Source organism: Magallana gigas, chromosome 9 (genome assembly GCF_963853765.1).
Source record: "Magallana gigas chromosome 9, xbMagGiga1.1, whole genome shotgun sequence".
NCBI classification, from domain to species: Eukaryota; Metazoa; Mollusca; class Bivalvia; order Ostreida; family Ostreidae; genus Magallana; species Magallana gigas.
This window is the reverse complement of record NC_088861.1, coordinates 28,393,504-28,416,671: the sequence shown is the minus strand read 5'-3', so window position 1 is coordinate 28,416,671 and position 23,168 is coordinate 28,393,504. Positions and strand designations below refer to the sequence as shown.

The following is a 23,168-nucleotide window of genomic DNA, read 5'->3' as shown; positions in this document are numbered from 1 at the left end:
TTACCCCTTTTATGTGAAACAGAAACTTGAAAGTAAAATTTGATGAATATTTTGCTTATATAAGCCAATGATTAATGTATAGATTAATGATGATCAGTTACATGTAATTGCGTGTAAACAAACCTGTTAAATAGAGCAACACACTAATCATCCAGCGATATCCTTTGGTACATATAAATCTTCTTGCGGCCATTATGTCCTTACTAGATGGTCTTGGTTCATATCCTTTGTAAAATTTCTGCGTATAACTACCTGCATTTTTCTGACATTTCACAATTGGGTAGAATTTCATTTATTTTAAATTCTTTTATGCTGAAATAGAAACAAGTGCAAATATGACCGTGGCTATTGTATAACCATCTAGTGATACCTTGAATTAAAAATGTAATGTACATGGAAATGTACATGTGTATGCGGTAGTTTTTCGGAGGTTTTTTTCTTCACAAATCATGCTACTTATACATGTTACTTGTACTAATTAGCATCCGTAATTGGTAACAGTTACACGGATGGTTAACGTTATAACTGATATTACATTAAAGTTTAATAAAAAAAATATAGAAATATCTATGGTTAAACAATATCATTTTGGCTCTGTGACTAATGAATAACCAAGAAATCCAAATAACTAAATAAATTTATAAATAAAAAAATTTCCATGTAAATAGGGTCATTTTAAATGATCAACTTTAAATCAACTTTAGTATGATATACATGTGCGGTTACATGTACAGTCATTACGAGAATAAATGGATCTTAAAATAGATAGTCATCACAAATAAGTTTTTTTAAATTACCGGTATGAGTTTGATAAGATTTACTGTAAAGTGATCCCTTCCCCGGTCCCAATAAAATGATAGTTGCATGTAAATGAGTAGTTTTATTAACATGTATTTGTTTTTTAGATTAAAACTTGAATAACGAGAAATTAATTATTATCCAAAATATGGATTACATTTTGTATGCTTCGTATATGTAAAAATTGATTTCCAATTTGTATATCAGTACTCCTTTTTGTAATTTTTATCAAACCTTCACACGTAATTTCAATTAAATGTATTTTATAGTAAATTTTTAACATGGAATGTCCCTCTGATAAGAGAGATAACTTCTGTATAAAATATCCTCTCTTTCTTTCTTATAACTCACATTTATCAAGGCATGTATAGTCTGTCCCAAGATATTTATGCTGCACATTTGGACGATTTTTAATAAAAATACACATACCTGTGAAAGAAGTGCAATTGAAATCGATGAAAGGGAAAATTCCCAAGATACTTTCATTCACACATTATCATTTTTCCTTCTTAAAAATCCACAGGAAAGAAAACAAATATCCGACGGAGATTTATAATGGGGAATGTTAAATTACATTGTACATCTTTTCTCCATTTGGAAATCACTCGGAATATCTCGCACATTTTTCAACGTTATCCTCTGGGCTTAATAATGGCTTATGCAATGCAAAATCCCCGTAGACATTCTTTTTTTACAATGTAGCCCTGTATTAAAACCTGACAATTTAGAGGGGCGTTTCAAAAGGGAAATCTTGGGAATTTTTTTCATACTATTGAATGAACATCGTCTGAATCAAAGAGGTATTCATAAATATCGAATAATTTAAGAAAATATGCGGCAAAAATATCTTGGGACAGACTATAGCAACAAGGGGGCGGTACTGGGCCCAGTTTTATGCTGGAAAAGGCGATATTTATTTAAATTCAAATAATTTATTAAAAGATGAAATTTGGAAGAAACGAATTGAACCCCAACTTTCACCGGAAAGGGGGGGGGCAAATAGCCTAAGTTAGAAAACTTTTACAAAAAAATTGTAAGAAAATAATCATATTAATCAAGTTTATATGAGGTAGTATCTATACCCCTCCCCCTTCTTCCATCCCCCATTGCATTGTTGTTGTTTGGGTTTTTTTTATCAAATACAACTAAATTGTATGTGTTATTTGTTACCTATCTCATCAGCTAACACCATAAAAAGGGCAAGCGATACGGCATTTTCTCAAAATATCTAGCTCCAAACAGGTCTCCCCTTTAAACCACGTGTTTTCCGTTTGTATGTAAACAGACTGCACACTCCCCAGGAAGCTGCTGCATGTGCCCTGAAAGAAGTAGTCCCTGTAAAAAAAAGGAACACCATCTAACAAAATACATAAAATATCCTTACCAGTGGTACAAAAAATTAAAACTGAGTATAGGAAAATGTTAAAATGCACTCAAGGAAAAAAATAATTTCGAAGTATATACAGAACTACAATTGACTAAGTTTGATTGGTCAATTACCGGTGTGATACTTTGTACAACAAAGTGCTATTCGGAACTAAACAGCAGCGCTTCACCATGATTTGTAACATGATTTGACATTGTATATAACTATATATATTTTAGATGCATTTAATATTTTTCATTTTAGGCTGCAATGGTAAAATTTTGGTTTTTAGTCACTATGTCTAATTTTCTTCATATCATGATTACACACATTATCAATTTTTTGAGAAATCTAGCAGCGCTTCATCGCTTTATTATAATTACCTTTTTTATTAGAATATCTTGGTATTGACTTCAATGAAAATCAAAACGAATTTAAAAAAAATATATATATATAACATATAAATATGTTACATGTACATGTATGAATTAATATACAGGATAGTTAATGTATATGGAATAAACTACGTTACTTCTTTCATATCACATCCCATATCAGCTCAAGATACAAAAACCATGACCAAAAAGGATTACATTAAATAAGGATCTGATTAACAGATACAGGTACATGTGTAATATGTTACTTTTAACTTGGAAAATAATATAGTCTGTCCCGACATATTTTTGCCCCATATTTCCTTAATAAATTATTCGATATTTATAAATACCTCTTGGTTCAGACGATATTTATTCAATAGTATGAAAAAGAATCCCAAGATTTTCCCTCTGAAACGCCCCCTCTAGCTTGTCAGATATCAATACACGGCTAAAAATAAAAAGTCTACGGGGTTTTTCCATTGCCAAGGAGATGAAGACGCCCGGATGATAAAGTTGAAAAATTGCGCGAGGTGTCCCGAGTACTTCCGAATGGAGAAAAGATGTCAACATTCCCCATTATAAATCTCCATAGGAAATCGTTTTTCGTTCCTGTGATTTTTTACGAGGGAGAAATGATATTATGTGAATGAAGTTATCTTGGGAATTTTCCCTTTCATCGATTTCAATTGCACTTCTGTCACAGGTATGTGTATTTTTATTAAAAATCGTTCAAATATGCAGCATAAATATCTTGGGACAGATTTTAGCTACAGGAAAGCGACGGAAGAAATCTACCGATGCTAGGTTATGTCATTTGTTACATGTACATTGGCTCTATTTTGTTATTCCATACCGGCCAGATTATATTTCTTGACAGGTGTCACCAGGCTGATCGAGTATATTTCGATCAATTTTTTTGTTCAAGCATCTCTCAGCCTGTACATTTCTGAAGCTGAGTTGAACGCTCATTACACGGATGTTAAAATAGATCGAATCAAGGAAGAAATTCAATTGTATAAATACCGCACATGTTCAGTTAATCAAATTTTGTTGGTCTTATTAGCACCATAATTTTTTACCTTTGTTAAACAGATTTAAAAAGAATATAAAATTTATTTTGTAAAGAATAAACATGTACAGATCTTAACTTTTCATTTATTGATATTAGTAATAATTAAGCACCTACACGTAGAGCATGCGCAGTTATAATTGCATTTTAAAACTGAAACCTAAGAAAAGAAGTAATATTCAATGTATCCATATTGGGGAAATAATATATTTAGTATATACATGTATGTTCATGAGAAGAAAAATGTTTGAAAGAATTCACGTTACTAAATTCCTTTTTGTTATACACTTTCCTATACACAACACTGAGTATCTTCTGTCCACTGTCTAGGTAAAATGAGGTCAGTATTAGCATTGTGACCTTTCCGTCACACCTCTACGGTCATGTGTACAGGCAATGAAAGTTAACTTTAATGGTGTTCCAAGTCATTTAAAGGGAATACATAAAGTAAAACGACCGATGAAATAAAACTATACAGGCGAAAATGTGACATCAAAAGTAAACGTGTAGTTGAAAGGCGTGGACTTAATGACTTCGAGTTAAAATATACGCGCAAAATGTACCTGTGCATGAAGTAAAGCCATATTTTTACTGTTATAATATTTATAAGCAGATTTATCCATTGAGTCTTCAGATTTTGATTCCAGTGCATGTGTAATTAAATTGTCTTAATTAAGAGATCAATGTATTACGAGTTTATAAACAATATTTCCCTACATACAGACAAGCTAAAGGCCATAACAATCGAATCAACGGATTGTTATCTGCAAAATGATTTAATCAAAACGCATTTAAATGAAAAATATAGGAATCATTTTGGATATATATAGTTACATGTATATATATCCTACGTCGATCCTGAATGTCAGGACAACTTGGAGTTACCGTTCTTTGTACCTTTATTTGGCCTGTTTTCTTATATTAAAAATTTTCGGTACATAACAAACAATGTTATATGGCGTAACTTTTTTATTCTCATGGTTTCATCGATTGATACTGCTGACTGTTTTAGAAAAAGGGGGTTATCTACAGGCCAATTAGCAAGTTGGATTAAAAACAGTTATCAGTTGCCTATTGATTAAACAGCTGTTTAAGTCCGCATCTTTCGGTAATTGTGTATGAGAAAAACCTCGATAACTCCAAGAATAGCAATGAAAACATGTAAACGGATAACTCCAAGATAAAGGAATGTCTGTAACAAAAAGACATCAAGTGTGAAGGAATTAACAACAATCAGAAAACTCATTTTTTTTTTATGCGTAGAATATTGTGAAAGATACTTTCGAAGGTGAAACAATGATCAAGAACGTCTCTGTACAATATTTAGTACAAGGGATCTCGAGCGATTTTTCAAGAAATAAAAACATGATAAATTTAAACGCACATTTAAGATGAACAAATGAATTATATGAAATGAACAGAAGCTTATATTACACTTTTATACATGTACAAGTCATAATATATGCAACTTAATAAAAAAAATCATCATATTGTAAAAATGTAGTCTGTTTACATAATAGTAATAATTGATAACTCAAAATGTGCTAATAGAATTAGATATGGTACAATGCAGTGTAAGTTATAATATGAACATGTTTAATTAACATACTTTTACCAGTAAATCAAACACATTTTATCAATTAAACAATTAACAATTAACATTTTTACAAATTGACAGAACTTCACAAAATACAATTTAGATTATGATTGCATGAACACTAAATGGTATTCAGTTTGATTACGTCATAAAGCATTATTTAATTAGCCAATCACCGGGTTGCTTCTCTCATGTCAATAGATGACGTCTACATCCGTCGTCTGCTTGCTCTGGCTCACTGATAAGTCTTCCTCGGCAGGCATTACATCTGGGGGAGGGTTAATTGTATCTAAAGATTTATTAACTACGGCGTAGACTGGCAATTCATTGCTGATTGGTTGCTTGACGCTATGACGTATGAATGTTCCTTCACTCAAATTGGTCGATATGGACATATCGTCTCTGACGTCATCCACAATGACGGCTTTGATTTGTGCTGTTGCTGATAATGAACTAGTCATTCCCGGCCCATCCTCATACATGTCCTTACTAGAATATGGTGAGTTGATTTTGTTGTCATAGGCAAACAATCCTGTTGTGCTTTGGTACATGTTAGAGCGTTTTTTCCTTTTTAACAGAACATTCAAATAATTATATGTTAAATAGATAAAATCAATTCATCAATACGTTGAATGTCGCTAAGTAGTGACTCCAATTAACATGATTTCAAATCGTTCAGTTTATTACAACTGTTACAATTATATTCTGGTACTTTCTACTGTTAAGTGGCTTTAATGAATTAATTACATTTACCTAATTGTTCATTGATAGAAAAATATGCCCCTCACCTGTGATTGAAACAGACAGCAATGACGATGGCTATTACCAGAATTAGTCCTCCTCCCACCGCTGGAATCACGTAACTCCCTTAAAAAAATTAAATGATAATATTTTATTCATGACCTTGTACAGCCGAGTTAACCGAAAACAATCTAGAAATAATAGAACACGGTTATAGCTAAGAGACTGTTTGTGCCTTGTGTGTATGGTAGGGATTGAAAACTCAAGAGAAATGGGAAAACGGAGACAAAGAATCTCATATTACACTTGATTTGTTGGATTCATAAAAGGAAGCTCTACGTTATACAGGAAAATATTATTTTCCATTCGGAATGATAAGTTACGCTACATAAATTATAAAGTCCAAAAGGCACATTAATTTTGCTTTTATTAGAATTCCAATACTCAATAGAGAGGAAATATAATCATATATACAGAAGTAATACTATTATATTGATGAAAAATTGAAAACAATTCATACATTCAATGAAACATATGTTCTTACATTCCGATGATGTTGAAGCAACGGATTTAGATTTGTCAGTTGTTAGCCGTGTCCCAGATGACTTGGTTGTTGGACTGTATGTAGAAGGAGCACCTGTTGATGGCTTAGTTGTTGTCGATACAGTAGTAGATGTCAATATTGTTGTGGGAGCCATTGTTGTTGTAGCAGTCGCCGTTGTTGGTTGTTTTGTTGTTGTTGTTGTTGTTGGCACAGGAGTTGTTGTTGTCGTCGTCTGCGGTGTTGTTGTAGTCGGTGCACGAGTTGTTGTCCTAGCTGTTGTTGTTGCTGTTGTTGTTGTTGGAGCTTGTGTTGTTGTTGTTGTCGTTGGTGGTTGTGATGTGCTCGTCGTTGGAGGCGTTTGGGTTAACGTAGGTAAGTTAAGATCTCCATTACAGTTTAGAGTAAGAAGAGCAGTAGAATCATCTACAAGTGTAATGATATATGTTTTCTTGTTAAATTAAATATTTAGATGATGTTACAATTAACGCGTTTATCTAATTTACAAACACTCGTGATATCATACCTAGAAATATCCTTCATTATTTTGGTTCTTTCTCCCCCATTATTTGCTTACCTGTTTTCAATAGCATACAATAATTAGAGTCATATCCAAATGAAGGTTTGTCAAAATTCAGGGTAACTGATTGAGAGGGAGAAATTGGGGCATTCCTAAAAACAAAACAGTTGATGGTGAAGGAGGTCCCTCCTGCCTGTACTAGTATGTTGCTCCCACAGCCGGCGTAATTAGGTTGTAAGTTATTCAGCGCCGCAAATCTTACAGTGGTACTTTTTGATGAGGTCAACGTACAACTACAGGCGGTGGTGGATGACTGGTACGTGAGGAATCCGTCCAGAACGACTCGATTCGCTGTGACTGAAGTCTGGTAGCAAAGGGATGCGACTGCAGGAAAAATGCATTTCTTACTGATATTCGAATAAAAGAAAACAATTAATCCATTTTTTTAACCTTTTAAACAATATAAACTGATAAGTCATCTTTGTGGGATGAAGATATTAATTTTTCAATTACAGCACAGCGGAAAATTGTCATTTAGATTGACACCTTTTATCTTAAGCATGAGTAAGATTATGATTTTGTAATGAAATTTTAGTAATAATATACCAATATAGTTGTTATATTTAAAAACCTATATCAGAAAAAAATACATACATGTATTTAAGTTTTTTCTAGGTTTTAATAAAAAAAAATTTACGAAATCTTTAATTATTTTTTTTTATTTCATGTGTTGATATCCATGTTGCCATCCATTTTCTAATTACATGTATTTGCAAGGATATTATATTTTGTTCATTAAATTACAGGTGATATAATCAAAACTTTTACTGTCAGTTTATATTCCGTTTACATGATATGATCTGATAAAGAAAATTGCAGTCATTATTTTTCTTAGATTCATTTTTCAATATGAAATTATACTAGGTATATTTACACTTGATTTCGACGTTAAAACTGCAGTGGAAAGAAAATAAACTTAAGGTTTAAACCTTTCTTACTTATAAGGAATCATTCTTAACAATTTAATTCTAAAATGTATAACAGTTACCATGCTGACGCCTAGATACTGACATTGTAATTGGATCACGCATAAATTGTCTTGTTATGAATTTTTAATTTACCGGGCGATATAAGAACAACATTTACAACATGATCCTTAGGGTGTGTTTATTGTTTTGAAATGCAACATTTAGTTATAAGTTTACCTGGTATAGAATAAGATGCTGAAGCCTGTGTGCAAGCTGTACCATCAACATTGTCTGAAATATACATAAAAATCATCACATATAGTTAAAAAACTTTTTTTTATATTGAAATGATTGTGATATAATTAATAGATCAAAGACACACACACTCTCTCTCTCTCTCTCTCTCTCTCTCTTTCTCTCTCTCTCTCTCTCTCTCTCTCTCTCTCTCTCTCTCTCTCTCTCTCTCTTATTCTCTACTTATCTCTCTTTTCTATTTTTTCTCTTCTTTTTAATTTTTTCAATTTCTCTCCCTCTCTTTAATTTATTAATAGAATACACCTTCCTTCCTTTAAATAGAAATGCCAATATTCAAAACCTGTTTGTATACAGATAAACGTGTACATTTCCCCATTAATTCCTAATCACATTCACGGGTCAGTTGTAATGGTGGCTGTTTACTGCTAAATGGTAACACTATTGGTTTTTACTTCAAGTTAAAGACCCAAGATCTAGAATATGTCCCCATAATGTTGTTGTTCCACAAAAATTCCATAACTCAAGGTTTGTTGACTAAACGAGTGAGTTTTACTTCAATTCTTTGTACGAAACATTTATTTGCCCAGCATTTAGCTATACATGTAATTGCTATTGAAATATTAAAGGTCCTGTTGACAATATTTGAAATGCAGTCTTGATTAAACCTCGTCCTTTAAATTTTTTTGTCTTCATTGTTTCTTCCTGGTTGTATTTAAATGGTCACCTGATATATATCTTACACATTTACCAATTAAATGGCCGATTGATATATCTTTTACACATTTACCAATTGAAACACTTCATCAATAATTGAAGCATTCGGTCCAGCCTTTGTTCTATATGCGATATAAAGAACCCTCTACTTGAAATAAGTGTTCAAGTATATTTTTTACCCCCACTAAAACTATGCAATTCAAAAAAAACTATCGTAACTACTATTTATATCCTCTTATAAATGTGGGATCTGATTTGAAAACATTGAATCATTTCAATTAAGAAAATTCATTTCAACACAATTTGGTGTTTAATTTTTTCAAATTGCTTTAAAAACACAAAAAATGAAACTATATCATGCACAAAGTGTACCTAGTTGATGGATCGGTCATTGTACAAGCGAAAGTGGCAACTGAGTTTTTAAAAAAAAATCTTACCTAAACAAAATGAAGTCCAAAGCACAAAATATAATAATATTCCCCAAATCCCTTTTTGTTGATGATTTACGGAGTGATTTACAGGTAATGTAATGCTTCTACCCTCCATATTGGCAAGCCGGGCGGATCGGTTCATGAAGTTTGCTTTGGAAGTATTACTTCTGTCAACAAATTAAAGACCAAGGCCCTGCGACACGAAAAACTAGATTCCAATCGCGGACGATTAAAATTAAACTAGTACTTGGAAGAGCCTTTCCTTGAATTAGTGTGGAAAAGGCTTATTCAATTCATGCTGCACAATTAAATGCCGACGCACATTCAATAGCAATCTCAACGCGCAGCGATCGAGTTATGAAGAAAGATTTCTGTTTATAGAAATTCGTTGTGCAAAACCAGTTTCTATCTCCTTGTGTAAATTTACCAAGCGCATTATCGACTATATCTATTAGGTTTAGCATAAATAATTTACAAACAGGAAGTTATCTAACCTGAAAACGATTTTAACAATTCAATTTTTACCTGAATTTATTATTGTTTCTTTTTGTGATCTACTCGTGCGTTAATTATTTATTTTATTGAGAGTATTCCATATCCTGTTCTATTTTCTAGTCAGAAATCAACCCCGCCTTTCATGTCTTTTCTGTTGCTTACATCAGTGAATTGTATAAGTGCTCAGTGAATTTTCTTAATATATGTTTACAAAGTTTTCGAACTTGTTGAGAAAAATGATTCACTCTTCAAAAATTTGTTCAATCTTTCGATACATCTATTAAACACCTTTCAAAGAAGCTTCCCCATAAATCAAAGTGTAAAAAATTAAATATCAAAAATATTAATACATTATGCTTGCATCTACGTTTGCGCTCAATTCTTGCTAAAAATAAGATCTATGTACGTCGTATGGATATGTAATGCAATAAGTTGTATTTCATGTACAACTCAAAATATACTGTAATCTGTATTCATTTACTGTATACAGGGTAATTTACGTCCCGTGTAATTTTCGCCCTTCTTTGGTTGCAAACGGTTTCTCCACGTCTTTAATTCGCCACGACAAAGTTGTGTTTAAAAATATATAATTGAGACATTCGCCCACTGACAACGAGGGCGAAAGGGGCAAAAATAAAACCGGGCGAATATTTCTCTGTATACAGTATATAATCATGTTTATGTAGAACATGATTGTATTATACATGTTGTTATGGTTGATGTATTAATTGTGAGTGTCTTTGGATTAATTAGATTAAACAGAAAGTACACCAATGTGATAAACAAGTATGGTCTATTGTACAGTGTACAATGCATTTGATTATGATGTATTGCTGACTGTGTACAGAACGCGGAATAATAAACTAGCCCAGATAACGGATATAAAATTTCACTTTTGATTTGACTATGAGTTATGCATGTTATATTGCTTAAGAACAAAGTGAAGTACGCGGTGTGTTTGATTTTGGACTGTTAGTTTAAAATCCAATTAATAATAAGCATTACCAATTCCCGATGCCATTGCTACACTGTGATATTGACAGGGGACTGTAGGTTTAATGTAATACGTAAATAAGGGAAAAAGCATGCATTTCCTTAACTGTTCAGTATCCATCTGTTTGCTGTTTCGGGTCGTTCAATCAATGCAAATGCTGATGTGGCAATGAATCGTGGTTGTCCCACAAAATTGAAAAGTAATTACACAGAATTTTAGAGCCGATCTAATAAAAATGCACACTAAGTAAACGCACAAGGACTCCATTATAGCAAGCTCACTGACAGATATTTTAAATATTTTCTTGGGATATCGAAAATGTACAAAATATTCAATATATAAACTAGACACGATCTCGTTGCTAGCAACAAGGAGGTCTTCCGTTCGATTTTCCAGAAGGTGAAATGGCGTCATCGACTTTAATTTTCGACAACAAAACATGATCTGGAAATAGGAGTTACTAATGCTTTCCTGTAATGCTTTTTATAAGTTTTCTTACGTTCCTTTTTTAAATACTTGCATTTCTTCCAATAAAGATAGAAAAGATTAAACTTTTTTTACCTCTTGCCCCTAAAAACCCTAGTTAGGTAGCGCTTGAGAAAATCAGGATACATAAACGTATTATACTTAATTTTGCTTGTATATCCTATAACAAAACATCTCTCAGTAAACGACTATATAGATTTACAAAATTATTTCGCCTCATGTTAAAACTGACCCCTTACGTCGTAGCTAGTATGGTTGTATAACGACATTGACATCTGTCCTTTTCATATGATCTATTATAAGAAATAAAATATGTAAACGTCAAAACTATTAATGAACAAATGTACACTGCTCTAATTTTGTTCTTTTAAATAGTCATGCCGCCGCGGGCAAGGTATCGGATATACGTAATTGTTCACATACAAACCTCGGAATCCAGCTAGATTTTAAATGCGACTCAAATGCATTGCATAGAAGCAATTCTTTTGTCCATAATGTGTTTTACTAGAACATTACTAAATGTTTAAACACTTTCCGTATGTAATCTGGTACCCTTTATGTCAGTTATATACGCACATATACCCCGTTTTTTGCCAAATAAAACACAAATACATGGTAACAAGTCTAGCTTTTTACACTCATATTACGCAATACCCGAACAAAATATTATTGTTACAACATTGATAAGATCATAATGAACAACTTTTGCAGCGACAGCCATATCGAAATCTTAACCGCTTTTGAGTTATCAAGTTAAAACTTTCAAGGGTTCTAGGTCCCTAATTTGAGAGGCCAGCCCCTTTTTCTTGATGTCAAACAGAAGATCTTGTAACTTAAAATATTTTTACTTCTACATGTTTGAACAAAATATTTGCGAGAAAAGAGATAAACTTAGAAAACCAAGCAAAATTACAACGCTTTTTTTCCCCTCAATTTTCGAGCCCTATCGAGCTCCGGCGCTTCTTGTGCTAGGCAAACATGAATGCTTTTGTGCATACAAACAATTTTTTGTCTATCATCCCTGAAATTTTGAAATCGATATCGTTTGTAGTTTGTGAGAACACTCTTGGAAAAACCAACCCCCTACAAATCCTTAAAATGCTAATATCTCAAGAACGGAAATGACGTCATCAACCAAAATAATTGGAAACGGAAGACCTTAACAAAACAAAAACCCTAGTAAATCAAAAAAGTGTATAATGATATGCTTAATTCTACAAATTAAAAACAAGACTTATTTGATACAGGTGCATATCTAATTTAAAAGATATATTGCACATTTGTAGTTTCCAGCCACTAAAAACGTTTAAAACGATGGTTTCAATTAAGATGTGGGGAATGCAAATTGTTATTCTTAATTTGAACTTCCAATTCATTGTCTCAAACCTCCATTGGCATTTAGCAAATATATGGTTTAATACAACTCTTCTTATGGTATGGATGTGTGTAACATTTTTCTAGACACGATACTATCGAAATGATTCATAGGTAAGATTAAATGATTTATTCCATATAAATTTTCATGCACATGGTCTCCGCTTTTACCTTTACCTAAGAAAAGCAAAGCATAGGAACGTTGGATGACTTATTACATGCTCACCAAACGTTTTCAATATGAAATAATAGACCGGCGTAAGACAATATTGATATATACTCGTACATGTAACTAATCTGCGTAAATTAAAAGTTGTCATGTTTATGAATCAATAAATTCCGAAGAAAATGACGTAAACTGTTTCTTAATAGTTTTTATCTTATTAACGGAAAGTTACGTATTTATGTCAAATACATGTATCGCATTCATTATAATAAGAGAAAATTTTGCTTAACAACACTTTTTAATGGTTCATTTATCTCTAAACTAAAACACAGTTATGCTATGCATTGTTATCTTGCATGCACATAAACTCATGTATAAAACCAAATGAAAACAACAGAACAAAATTTTAAAACAAGAGGCCCTTTTGCCACATCCCTTACCTGAACTACAGCTCTTGCAACTTTTTTTTAAATTTTTAAACATAAAACTGTAAAACTTACCATACTGATTTAAGTTTAAAAAGATCAAAGTTACAGTCATGACTATATTTTGCCTATAAATAATTATAAAAAAAAAAAAAAAGTATGTCACTTTGACCTTGATATGTTGAAGTGAAGATATGACACATACACTGGGCAACATTAACACATTATTTTTGCCATCATTATAATATGACATCATATATGTGTGTTGATGATTCCCTCGCTATCCCGGATGACCTTTCCTCATACTTGTAATCAGGAGAATATGGCAGGTTGATTTTGGTTTCATTGACATACACTACAGTTTTGTCGTTAGATGGCTTTTGATATTTTCTCCTGTCAACAAAGGAAGCAATATGTTGTTAGTTAAATAACCAGCAAATAGTTCAAGAAATGATACCAAAAAAGTTGTTTTTTTGTTTAATACGCGTTGTAACTACGTTTATATAAATTTTAATTTGATGCAGTGAATCGTTAATTGAACAAGATTAAATTATTTTATCTCAAGATAATAACAGCATGCATCGAAAGATTTTACCCGTATTATAATTATTACAAAACAAAAGGCCAATGGGCCACATGGCTCAGCTGTGCAACACTAGGCATAATGCTTTATGAAGTCATATCAAAAAATATCGGGAAAATGAATGGGTAATTATATATCAAAATACATCCTGTATTAAAATTGTTCAACATTAAATATTACATGTACTACAGAATGATGTTTTTTGTTGAGCTCCTTTTGTAACTAGATGATTTCATAATTATATCACATATATACTAGCATTGCCATTCTCAAAAAGATCTTTAACAGTTTATATAGATATAAACCTACATCAAACTTTAAACTCTCTGTGTGGCCCAAGAATTATCCAGGGCCACAGTGTAAACAACTGAGAATCAACAAATGTCAACATGCTTACATATTTATTTTAGTAATACTTTATTCTATATATATATATATATATATATATATATATATATATATATATATATATATATATATATATATATTTGAGAAAGATCAATTTTATTTCCTATGTAAAACAAATAATCACCCCCCCCCCCTCCCCGATAATAGTCTCACCCTATTTTATTTTATTTCATAAAGATTTTTCTCATTATATATTACACTTCCTAAGGATGTTTCTAATCAAGTAACAGCTTTTCTGTTTATTATATTTTCGAAAAGAAGATAAACAGTTACTGTAGGTCGGCAAATAATCACAATGGTTTCAATTTCACCATGTTCGCAATTTATTTATCATTTTCCCGCGAATTTAAATCCATCGTGAATGCTATCATTTGGCCAATTGGTTTTTAAGAAGAAGATGTTTTGATAATTTTTAATTATCTCCCTTGAAAGAAGGCGTGGGCCCTTCATTTTGACAAACTTGAATTCCCTTTACCTAAGAATGCTTTGTGTAAGAATGTTTGGTAGAAATCTGTCCAGTGGTTCTGGAGAAGAAATCGAAAACCAAAAAAGTTTACAGACGGACAGACCGGCGAACAGACGGACGAACAAACGCCAGACTAAAAAGTTATCAGAAAAGCTCACTCCTAACAATCTCTTTTATCCTAACGGTGCATGTTGAATAAAGAACAAGTAATCATTAAGATAATTAAGGTGTTTCGCTTTGTTATTTCATAACTTTTTCCTCGCTAATACATTTGCTTTTATAAATATAGATAACATGTGTAGTGCAATAGGTGAATTATTCTTGTGCATGTACTTACAAATGTTACCTTGACCATTTATATCATATCATAATAATCCTTATTATTTTTTAAATTCAAAAGTAATCTTATTAAGAAAAGAAATAAAATTACGCAAAGAAAACAAATAACAACAACAAATGATTCTTCTTTGAGAAAATGTTTGTTGCATTTGCATATATAAATTTGAAACAACTAAATCAATTATTTGACCTGTCTCTTACCTGTTACAAAAGCATACAACAAGGACAGTAACACAAATCAGAACAATTCCTGCTCCTGTTGCTGGGACCGCCAAGATCCCTGACAAATACATACCAAAGATTGCAGTATATACGACACAGTATATACGGACAGCCGTTGAAATAAAAATGTATGACTTTATTTTTGTATTTTGAGAAAAGCTATTACACACTATCCATTGACGCAAAACCAAATACGTCGCATTATATATATGAAATATATAGATATGGTATACGTATTTTTTATCACCGCTTTTGTCTTTATAGATACATATGTACCAATGTGAAAAAAAGCCATAGATCTTTCCAGCAAATTCACATTTGTATTAACTAAGTAAACATTAATGATAAATCGTAACTTTTTTTTACTTGGAACAAACTTTTCAAGTTACAAAACAAAAGCGGTAAACATTTATTAAAAATAAGGAATAAATCATTTTATTAATGAAAGATATATTAAATATAGTTTTCTCAGGAGATGGGAAAGGCTTTTTTTCGACAGTATGATTTAATGCTCTCTAAATATAACTTGTCCTCTACTGCAGTGCATTGTAAAAAATAAATAATTATGTTTTCTGAATAAGAAGTGACGTTTGAATGCTTACATATTGATAAGGCCGGCGATTCAACATGTATAGAAGCTGTAGATTGTTTTGATGTTGCTGATTGTGGTGCTATTAGTGACAGTGTTGACAGAGTTGCGGAAATATCAGTCATTTGTGATAAAATATCAGTTGTTGTCGCTGTCAGTGTTGTTGTTGGCGTTGTTGTTCTATGTGTTTTTGTTGTTGTTGTTGGTGGTGGTGGTGGTGTTGTTCTCGGTGTTGTCGAAGCTGGTGTTGTCGATGATTTAGATGATAGTTCCGTCATTGTTCTTGTGCTTAAAGTTGATGAATGCTTTGCAGTTGATGTAGAAAAGTGAAGGTCTCCATTACAGTTAAGATTGAGAACGGCATTAACGTTATCTACAATTATAATAAACATGATGTATGCTAATAATTTAGTAATAAGTGTTTAAAATATGTAAAAACGGTATATAACTATCATATTTTGCTATTTTTATTTAAATTTGCAATGTTTACTCACCTGAACTTAAAAGCATGCAGTAATTAGAGTTATAGACATAAGGAGGTTTTTCAAAGCTCAGCGTAACTGCCTGAGTTGAGGAGACAGGGAAATCCCCAAAAATAAAACAGTTAATGATAAGGGAAGTCGCTCCTGAGTTTACTCTTATACTACTCCCACAGCTGGTTTGATATGGGTGTAAGTTATGAAGTGCCGAAATTCTGACAGTGGTACTCGTTGATGAGGTCAGCGTACAATTACAGACCGTGGTGGATGATCGGTAAGTGAGAAATCCGTCCAGCACAACTCGATTGGCGGAGGCTGAAGTCTGGTAGCACAGGGTGGAAACTAGAGGATCAGTTGTGAGGAATGTGTTAACATAATCATATTATAAGCTACAGAGCTATTATAGCATTACGGAAAATTCGTGTTTACATTAGTACACCTACAGTACTTCACAAAATTGACATCTACGGAAATGACGAAAAACATTGCGCAAGTCTTACAAAATGGAAGACCAAATTAAATGAAACAAGAGGCCCATGGGGCCACATCGCTCACCTGAGCAACAACGGGCGTTCAAAAGATATTGTGCCATATGGTCCCTCGGTAGAATAACAAAAATAAATATTGTCAAGTATTCGAATTTTACACTTATTTTTGCATACACGTAATCTTTGACATTGTACCTTCATGAAATACTATTTTTACCAGAATAAGAAAATCCTTCGCAAGATATAAAACTAAACATTTGGTAGGGGTATACTGGTAAGTTGTTAACTTCCTATTCCCTATATTTTTGTTCTACCCCCCCCCCCCCACACTTTGTAAAGCGATCAAAATATATGAGAGCATATAGGTACATTTTTTTCATCAACTACATACTAGTTATTGTATTTTTAAAAAAATATAATAGTTATTGTATTTTATTTTTAAAATCCTACATGTATAGATGTGAAGAAGAAAATTGTACCTCAATGTGCTCAATTCCTCAAATTAAAAACATTCATAAATTTAATTTGTCTTCTCCATTGTAATTAAATGACTGTTATTTACCTTGCGTACAAACCAGGATAATTTTCCGCTGTGATATTTTCTTAGGAATAGCGATAATTACTTTATCCCCGCAACAGAAATGTGTCAGAACTATGGAAACTGTTTTAAATATGTCGTTTTTATTTACTCGTGTCTGAAAAATTATCAAAATTGATGTAGATTTCACATTATTTATTGTATAAAGAGGGGGCCCCAGAGAGTAGGTATACACAGAATATCATTCTTTTATTTTGTTTGTACAAGTATTTAACATACTCTAATTCATATAGAATTTCTAACGTTCAACCAAAATTTCAGCGTCAATCGTAGAATTATAAGCAAGATACAGAGCTCACAGTTCGCCTAGGTTTGAGTCATATTTTGTTCACATGAGTTTATTACATTCAGCTTATGATTTTTAACTTGGTATTTCCTATTCAGCATTTAAAATGGAAAAAAAAGAATGGCCTAAGATTTTAACTTCTTTTATTCACTCAAGACAAGTTCACTGGTATTTGAGGCTCAAAATGAGTTTATACAAATGTACACAAACACAGTCAAAGATCACATGTACAGTAGGAGTAATAATGACGAAAGAAGGTTAAGTTTACAATACAATAAGTTGTTAAAGTTGGTTTCTGGAAGAACAGACTTTGAAAATTTTCTTAATAAATATTGACAATTGTTTTACTTTTTTAATCTTTTGTTTTTAAGATCTGTGTACAAACAGAATTGTGAGCAAATCTCTGTATCTTGCTTATAATTCGAAGCTTAACACTCAAATATGGTTAGTAAATAAAATTCGTAAACAATTAAACACAAGAAACATGAACTATAACAAATAAAGAACACAATTTATTTTTTCGAAATGAATCATATATATACATGTATATACCTATAATTTCCATTAGCGATATCAAACTCTATTTAAACTGAATAAACTAGAGAAAATGTCGAACATCTCAACAAAACCTATTGCATTAATCTACCATTACGCAAAAGATAATGCCGAATTACCGATAGAATGAATTGTATTTCAGTACTCTTTTGATACATCAGATTTTGCTTAATTTGCGCAGGTAAACAGTTAACTGTTTGATTTACCGAAGTCTCTGTTTGATTTGATACGTAAAAATCACGAAATACAGACGATACTCATAGTTCCCAGGTTACAAAGCATAAATAATGAAAACGAAACGAAAATCAGAACAAGCTAACACCAACGTCATGTGTAAACTGTCAACGCATTGAAATATTTAGCCTCAATTTACTTCACAAAATCGGCACCAATATATTTTGCATGTTTCAAAAATTTCCCTTCATACGCGAACTGTTGCATAACAAGCAAATTCATCATAGTCAGATCGACCCTTTTTCGTATAATGTCATGGCTGCTTTAAACAAAGAACCTCGTTTTAGAAGTATGAGTACGAGTCTTGGTAAAATGGGTATGCAAACCCGGGCCGTGGCAAAATAAAAGCCGGGCAGATCGGCAATCATCAATTCCAAATATGCACTATTTTGCAGCAATATTTACAGCGAATACAAATATACTGGTTTATCAAATATCCTGAAATTTTAATGAGATTGGCAGATTAATAACTGCCAATCTTTTGTTTTGCCCAGGCCAAGTCTTGCCTACCCATTTTACCGGATGCCGAACTCGAACCTGAAACACGCCTTTCCTTTATTATTATTTTCGTAATAACTCAGATTTGAAACAGAATTAGCACTTAATTTTTGCAATTTATATTTTCCTTCCCATAAGGATAATTCATGCTCAACTACGTTGAATTGGAGTCCGTAGTTCGTGAGAAGAAGATTTTTAAAAATGCACCCCCCTTTTTCTACAGTTTCAAGGTTTTCTCCGCTTTGAATACAGATCGGACTTTTATTTCTGCAATTTAAATTCGCCCTTCCATAAGGATGCTTTGTGCCAAATTTGGTTGAAATTGGATAAGCGGTTTTAGAGAAGAAGTTCAAAATGTAAAAAGTTTACAGACGGACGGACGGACGGACAGACAGACGGACAGACGGACGACGGACAAAAGGTGATCAGAAAAGCTCACTTGAGCTTTCAGCTCAGGTGAGCTAAAAACCAATGTAGAATTGACTGTATAAATGTATGTTCTAAATTTACAAAAATTAAAGACGCATTTTCACTGTGTTCTAGTCTGCCAAGCATTTACTAGTATTCGAGAACATTTTATGAAATTTTATCATTGGAAAATTTGCCTTCTCAAATTGTTACAGCTATTTTACTAGATTATTCAAATTAATTCTAAAAGTACATAAACACCGTGTAAAGTTTTTTCTAACATGTAAAATGTTCGATGAACCTTTATCTTGGATTCATTGTGTACCCACCTGAAAAAAAAAGCATGGCTCTTTTGATAAAGAATAAAAAAAGCATGGCTCTTTTGATAAAGAATGTTATATGTGTAAATTATACATATGCTATTTTTAAAACATTCTTTGATTTAATAAATACGTTTAAGAATTATAATGTCTTGCCTGGTATGGAATAAGATTCAGATGTCTGTGTACACTCTGTATTCAATGTACCGTCCCCATAATCTGTAATATTCAAAGGGGGGCATAGCTTTTGTTAAGTGTGGATTTATCTATTATAATGCAGTGTGTCCTGTCTTTGTTTTTTCTCTCTCCAAGCCCTCTTTCTCTCTCTCTCTCTCTCTCTCTCTCTCTCTCTCTCTCTCTCTCTCTCTCTCTCTCTCTCTCTCTATATATATATATATATTTTTAAGAACTTAAGAATACGTACAAGCTTCTTTCTCACAAACTTGAACATGAAAGGCGAAAAAAATGACCAAAAAATAGCTGTAATTTAGTTTTGTTAATCAAATTCTTACCTAGAAAAATCAGTATCCAAAACACAAAATACACCGATTTACTGAACATTGCTCTTCGTCGCATTTGGTTTACGGTAAATAGAGTATTTCCCCGTTTAATATCGAGAAGATGGCTGGATCGGTCCATAAACTTTGCAAATACAGAATTACTCCTGTAAACATTAAAGACTACGGCCCTGCGACATGTTAAGAGTGTTACCTAAAGAAGTTTTACAAAATTATAATGACCATTTCCATTAAATTAAAGGTCTATCCTTTCATACACATAGATACTAGGCTCAATCAGTACATGTTGCATAACACTTACGTGCAGCAATCGTGTTTTTGAGGAACAATTCTCTTTTCATAAAAGCAATGCTGCAATACCGCCCTGTATCTAGTCTTATGTAAGTTTAATCAACGAATCATTGGTAAATTTAGGTTATTTCTTTATAATATATATAGGTACATTTAAATAGCAAAATTACTTCCTGATCTAAACTAGACTTTGACCCGTGCATGCAAGGGTTGGTATTGTATATATTGGACATTTAATTACGAAATATATGCATCGACGCACCGTATTGTTCACATTCACATTTCAGCCTACAATAATGCTGTTATAAATGTCACTCCACTCTGCTTAGTTGAAATAATCTAACTGTGTTTCGGGACAGGCCTTCACAACAGTTTAAATGCCACCCATATACAGCTCATATACCCGTGATGTAGCAGAACATTGCAGAATCGCCCCGTAACGATATTGGAGAACATTAATGAAGTAGCATTTAAAATAACAGTTAAATTACTCATAACAAACCATTTTGAGGCTGTAAATACCGTTCATCTAAAAAGAAGATGGATGAATGCGTGTAAAATGTCCATATGAGGAATGATTAGATACCGCAAAATTAAAATATCACTAAATCTGATAATTTTTTAATAATAATCAAAAACAGTTTATATATTAACGTAACATCGGTTTGTAACCCTTAAATATTTTAAGTACATGTAACAGGTTTATTTAAACTGACGTATGCGTGTCAAAATCAGAACAAAAAACCACCAAGCGGCACAGGGGCTACTTCAATCGCCTGAACAACAATGGCCAAACTCTGATCAAAGCAGCTTAATGATATCAAATAGTATTAAAATGTCTAGAACATTTATATATAACATCAAGCCTCTTTTTGGTCTATTTTGTGTTGTTAAGTGTTTGTTGTTTCAACAATTTAGAAAAATAGCTAAAACAGTATGTTTTAAGAAATAATACGAGAGTAGTTTTTTCACATGTTCATGTCAATGTATCATGTTTGAGTTTTGCGCTGCTTCGATCTATGTAGGAAAATAAGACATGGATCTGTTTTGCAAAATTGTTATTTTCATGGATCACACACGATCACAGTATCTAGCGAAAAAAATGTTTATATTTCTTAAACATTATCCAACAAAACAAATAGAATGATGCTTAGGAACGTCCTGTGAGGTTTTTGACATGAAGATCTTTATAAGCTGTATTTTAATATCCCCTTTGAGATAACCATATTTTCTTGCTTGTTACAATAATGTTATATTTGGGAGCAGGGTTGTATGTAAATGTATTTATTTAAGTATAAGTAGCTTGGTCTTATGAACATTCCTGTTAACTGTTTTCTTTTGTTGGTAACATTTGGACTACGTGTATAACAACATACTTATATTTATGAGTTTCTGAGTGATCAAAAAAAATTTGTAAAAGAAGTTTTACGAAGTTCTTCTCGTAAAGGGGAACTCGCTGTTGTAGTTAGCCTTACGCCCGGACGTAAATGGTTAGAAACCTTATTAACCTGAATAAAGACAAGGTCGAGGATTCAATGTACATAAGATGTTTATTCCTCTGTGTCCCAAGCGTAAGTGACACAGTATATAAAAATGAATAATAGTTAACAAATATTGACAATTAAATTTAAATTGAACATTATTAAATAACATGATTAAAAAAACATTAATATAACATCACCGGTCCGCCATTAAAAGAGTGGCGGCCATATTTAAAATCAACTTCCGGTATCAATTCCCGGCCGTTGATTGACAGTATTATAATTTTAAAGTAAAAATATTGACTAAACAATTTTTCAAATACTGAACCCAATATCCAAATTAGTATTAAATTATCATTAAATTAAGTGAATATGAATCGGATTTACTGTACAAAATTATGTTTAAAATTATCTTAACACCCAAGCTAAAATGTTATGGAACTTTTACTAATTTCTTAATGTTAAATTAAAGCTATCACTTTAACTTAATTTTTAATAACTTGATTAAATAATAAAAATACCTATAATTCATATAAACAATCTAACTTATTAAACATAAAAATACTGACCTGAATAAAGACAAGGTCGAGGATTCAATGTACATAAGATGTTTATTCCTCTGTGTCCCAAGCGTAAGTGACGAGAGGAAGACGGGGGAATAAACTTAATCCTCGACCTGTCCTCAGTGAGGTCACTCAAAGGGGGTAATTACAGTGTAATTAACAAATTATTATAATGACTTTATTGAATTTCCTTTGGGGAGCCTCGCGGGGTTAGCGTCCCCTTTTACCTAAATTTTTATTCTATTAGCGGAAGAGTTTCTCACTATCCCTGACATCTATTGTTATGTGTTAATCCTAAAGTGATAGTAAAATTAACTCAAATACCTACGTGCTGACAGATGAATAGATAGATCGACTTTTGTTTGCATTACTTATTAACTTGAACATTTGATAATTGCCGATATGTGAGAATGATTTATTCCTAAATAAATTGTTACTAACTTTTTAGATCCGAACAAAAAGGCTACGTGTAAACGTTAATCCGAACCCATGTACATTATTTATCTAGCACGACGCTTTCTTCTT

General features: G+C 32.2%; 1 protein-coding gene, 1 long non-coding RNA gene and 1 other non-coding gene across 3 annotated transcripts; all 3 read right to left on the bottom strand.

Annotated features, from left to right (window-relative positions):
• Positions 1 to 4,006: 4,006 nt before the first annotated feature.
• Positions 4,007 to 9,821, bottom strand: LOC105344482 (uncharacterized). Its single transcript, XM_066071060.1, has 6 exons — positions 9,384 to 9,821; positions 8,215 to 8,268; positions 7,067 to 7,393; positions 6,493 to 6,915; positions 5,996 to 6,074; positions 4,007 to 5,774 (listed from the first exon to the last, which is right to left on the bottom strand). Exons 1-6 carry the CDS (start codon positions 9,517 to 9,519, stop codon positions 5,402 to 5,404), a joined length of 1,392 nt encoding a protein of 463 aa, XP_065927132.1. The 5' UTR covers positions 9,520 to 9,821; the 3' UTR covers positions 4,007 to 5,401.
• Positions 9,822 to 13,316: 3,495 nt separating this feature from the next.
• Positions 13,317 to 16,926, bottom strand: LOC136271707 (uncharacterized). The gene is made up of 4 exons (XR_010709652.1): positions 16,419 to 16,926; positions 15,938 to 16,297; positions 15,315 to 15,393; positions 13,317 to 13,710 (listed from the first exon to the last, which is right to left on the bottom strand). It is a non-coding gene; the product is annotated as an uncharacterized lncRNA (long non-coding RNA).
• Positions 16,927 to 19,889: 2,963 nt separating this feature from the next.
• On the bottom strand, positions 19,890 to 20,812 carry LOC105342964 (uncharacterized). The gene is made up of 3 exons (XR_010709069.1): positions 20,610 to 20,812; positions 20,303 to 20,501; positions 19,890 to 20,009 (listed from the first exon to the last, which is right to left on the bottom strand). It is a non-coding gene; the product is annotated as an uncharacterized protein (transcript).
• Between the last annotated feature and the right edge of the window lie 2,356 nt (positions 20,813 to 23,168).